Source organism: Anneissia japonica, unplaced genomic scaffold, assembly GCF_011630105.1.
Source record: "Anneissia japonica isolate Jap-2015-1 unplaced genomic scaffold, ASM1163010v1 scaffold935_len144941_cov109, whole genome shotgun sequence".
Classification (NCBI taxonomy): domain Eukaryota; kingdom Metazoa; phylum Echinodermata; class Crinoidea; order Comatulida; family Comatulidae; genus Anneissia; species Anneissia japonica.
This window is the reverse complement of record NW_022703082.1, coordinates 147,911-152,334: the sequence shown is the minus strand read 5'-3', so window position 1 is coordinate 152,334 and position 4,424 is coordinate 147,911. Positions and strand designations below refer to the sequence as shown.

Here is a 4,424-nt window from a genome sequence, read left to right as displayed (position 1 = left end):
CAATCATTCAAGAGCAACTAAACAAACCACATATTTCGGATAAGGCAATCAATTAATTGCCTCACAAAAATTGTCATTTATCTCATATATTGTAATATAATATATATAAACAATATGTCGGAGAAACAAAAAACACTCTCCGTATGAGAATGACACAACATAGATCAGCTATCAGAACATCTAAGCTTGATCAACCAGTAGCCGAACATTTCAAGCTGGTCATTCAATTTAAAATTTCAGAGTGATTGCAATTGACCATAATGCCAGTTGGAGCAACAAAAATCGCAAAGATAAAGAGAATCACTGGGAACTTTTACTTAAAACAACCACACCATTTGGACTCAATATTAGGAACGTTCTCCCAGTACACTAAATTAAACCAATGGCATTTCAATTTATTCTGGATAAATCATTTTACTTATTTATTGAGGCTTGCCTCTAAAGTTTAGTTTTGGCCTTCCTGTTTACTTGTTTAGGCTGTTTATTCTAATCTCACCCTCACCCAGCCTATTGTTTCCAATCATGCTTGCATGAAATTCTCACTTTATACCATCTAGCTTTTTCTACCCTCACTCACTCGCCACTGAGGAAGGACTAGTGTTGTCCGAAAAACTCTGGTTCTATTTCTGGCTGTTTACTTACGTTTACTTTTTAGCTGTTGCTTATCATTTTTGTATTTCTACTGAGATCCAGCCATTGTTTCCCACAGTATTGTTGTTTTCTAGTATTTTGCCTTTTAATCTATATACACATACTGTATATATATATATATATATATATTTACACAATGACAATGACGGTGACAGTGTAGGTTGTGAAGAGGATGATGGTATTGATAAGAATGATGGGATGGTGGTGGGATATGAGGTGGTGTTGATAATATTAATATGATTAAACAACAACAACAACAATAATAATAATATTATAATAATAATAGTAGTAGTTTTAAAATAATATTAATAGTATTAATAATAATAATAATAATAATAATATTTAAACAATAATAATATAAAGAATAATAGTAATAACAATAAATAATAATAATAATAATAATTATTATTATTATTATTATTATTATTATTATTACAGCATGGCCAACATCAATAACAAACAATATTAAAAAAGAAAAACGAGGTAATAACAACAGACAATATTAATTTTAAAAATAATAAATATATAACTAATTATAATTTGATAAATAAAAAATAGAAAATACCAACATACATAATGACCACTTAAAAAACCGTATTTAGAGACGAATGTAACAATAAAATATTTGTGGTACATGTTTTTGTTGTTAATTAACACGGATCCTGTCAGACTTTAGATGATATAGTTGAAATGTGTATTATTACATTGTCTTAACTACTTACTACAATATTTGTATGTTTAGATATAAGGTTTACCTGCACCAAGAAGCTCAAATCTTAAACTGATGTGCTTTTGCCGGGTTATTGGATTGATACGGATGAATTGAGCGTAGACAACAGATCTGAATATGTTTTTCACCTCGGTGTTTCGATCTGAGTTTGCACTAAAAATCTAAAAGTAGTGGCATTATGATAAATACACATTTCCGCATTTCATGATACTCGTCGTAATGTCTTAATCAATTAATTATAACAACATACCTCAACTTGACCATTCGTTCCCAATACTGGTGTGAAAATGCTACCATTGGTACTGTAATTAACTTTGTATGTTTTAACCCATTGATTCCCATCACTTCGCCCTTGTGTTATTACTCCAACTACGCGTTTCACTGAACCGAGATCGGCTTGAATCCAGGGATCTGGGTCATTGTTTGCTGCTGCCCAGGCTCCGAAACCTCCTGCATCTGATACTGTGTTGAGTCGTCCTCGATGAGCCCCAAGACTGTTCAAGTATTCGCTGGATGCTGTCAGCTGGTCGGAGTGGATAGTTCCATCTTCAATCCCAAGAGCTACAACTGAATCTGCAGAGTTATTTGATCAAATTAGTTAAGCCAGACCAGCATTTGTCACAATGAAAAAATCACTATATAAATGTATTGTCCGGGTGAGTCGTTATGCGGTAAGGCAGGGGCGTCGCTAGCTACAACATGAACATAGGCGCTGGTTCCAGCCGCTCCTCGCCCATGGTTCGTTTTTTCAGCGGGAGAGGGAAGGGCCATACATTTTATCTTCTGGGGCCACATTTTATCTTCTGGGGCCAGGGGCATCCACTCTATCTTCTGGGGGATTCCCCCACCCCTTACTTTTGTGACTGTTCCCAACACAAGTGACAAACATTTTACGAACGCTACAATGTCATTATTATTATTATTATTATTATTATTATTATTATTATTATTATTATTATTATTATTATTATTATTATTATTATTATTATTATTATTATTATTATTATCATCATCATTGTTATTATTATTATTATTATATTATTATTATTATTATATGGTGCTTAGAGAACTTGTTTATTTGCCCTTTATAAATTGACCTAGTATTTTTAGTTCCTATGCATGTAATACAATAGGAACTATTGTAATCACTCTCATATTTCTTTTGTTTTTTATTGTGTGTAGTATGTGTGTGCGTATATGTGTAGACATTTATGCAAATGCACATGCGTCAAAGAAAAGTTTTCCGACATTTTGTTTTACATCGCGATGCGAAGTTCGATGTGGATATTCAGCAGAGTTCAGTCAGCGCTCACGCTAACCGATCGGCAAGTCGGCACGCATGAAACTATTTTGGTTTTACGGCAAAAAAATCAACTGCTGTGGCATAGGTATTTTGAAGATGGCCTAAAATAAAACAAAAAGCTTTTAATACTTGCTGAAATACATCGTTTTTTATTTAGATCTCCATTTTTCACTAACTCCATGCGACGTTTTTTTCTGTTGTATGAGTAGTCCATAGAGCTATTAAACAACTAGAGTGTCGACAAGATGGCGCAGCAATGCAGAGTTAGGTATGTGTACCATCCAAGATGACCGTCGTAGTAAAGCGCCACCTTCAGGCTTAGTGTACATATTATTACATATTAATAAGCCCTCTGACTGACTATTATTTCATTAATGATAATGAGTAATGGTAATAACAAATTATTAAACCATTGTAGCCAAAACGAGGCCAAGTGGAGCATCTTATTCAAAAATAAAGTACCAAGGAATTAAAATTAAAATCGTGTACATTACACCCAAACACCGCAACGCTCGAGTTTCAAACATACGGGTAGCTAGCTGTACTGAACCTTCTGAGTAAATTGAGGGCGTAATTGCAAACGATGGTGCTTAGCGAAATTTGATTGGCTAAATCTATGGAAGCCATCTTGGATGGTACCCACACAGTTCTGCGTATTTCGAACATCGAATACATTGCGGTTAGCGCTCTAGTATTCTTATTATTAAAGGCTACGTTCAGACCTGTGAGATACGCCAGGCGTATCTAACGCCAGGCGTACGTTAATCCATGGCGTAACTAGCGAGATGTCCAGACTGGGCGATTAATGAACGCTAGCGTAAGTATTCGCGCGCATCTTAGTATCTAAATAACCCAAAATTCGAAATTGTTGCTAACCAACAAGTGCCGGTATAATATAATATTTTTCATTTTATTATATTTATTTTGTGTCTGAGGTAAATCAGTGGCGTACGCTAATCTGGGGTCTGTTGCTGGATTACCGTACGCCAGTGATTGCGCGATAATACTGGCGTTCGCTACGCCGCGCACAAGTTCACACCACTCGATTAACGTTACGCTAGCGTAAGTCGTTGTGTCTGAACATAGCCATAGACTGTGGGTTTGAGGCTCCAAAATCGGCTTAGTTTACGAATTCTGTGACCCACCGATTCGCGCTACTTGGCATTCGCACAAAAATGTCAATACTATTTTATTGAAGCATAATATAATTGTCGGCAATCGTAAATTTGGGGAAACTGTAACCAAAAATGAGAATTTATCTTCGAAAAAATAATGTCGTTCACGAAAGCAGTACCCAATCACAGCACACTTACCATACCTGTTAAGCATAAGTCTGCATATTGCCAATCAGGATGGTAGGAAAAAGGCCATGAAGAATGTGCCGGTCATGAGGGAAATGCTCTCTCCACCGGTAGTACAAATTGGACAAGTCAACAACAACAAACCAGGTTCTTAACCATTAATAATGACACTGTAAGTAACCATCATATTGCAAATGAAAGTTTTATTATGAACCCATTAATTAAACCAAGAAAACGACATAGACGTGGCAAAAAGAAAGGTACGATTAATAAATGCAATAATTTAAAAATTGCATTTAATAATATTAACAGAGTTAAATCTAAGATTTATGAGATCGATCACTTCTTGAAAGACAATGATATTCAAATATTTGGCTTAGCTGAGAATTCGATCCAACTCGGCCACAAGTCAACTCGGCCACAAGTCAACTCGGCCACA

The 4,424-nt window shown here is 35.2% G+C and overlaps 1 protein-coding gene across 1 annotated transcript in view; it reads right to left on the bottom strand.

The window, feature by feature from the left end:
* Positions 1-1,406: 1,406 nt before the first annotated feature.
* LOC117104289 (lactadherin-like) overlaps positions 1,407-4,424 on the bottom strand; it is a gene marked incomplete at its 3' end in the record, with an annotated part of 17,373 nt that continues 14,355 nt past the window's right edge. Inside the window, exons 4-5 of the mRNA XM_033245038.1 lie at positions 1,632-1,954; positions 1,407-1,542 (exon numbers count right to left, since the gene is read on the bottom strand). Of these exons, the coding sequence (XP_033100929.1) occupies positions 1,407-1,542; positions 1,632-1,954 (459 nt within the window). The remainder of the gene's footprint in view (positions 1,543-1,631; positions 1,955-4,424) is intronic.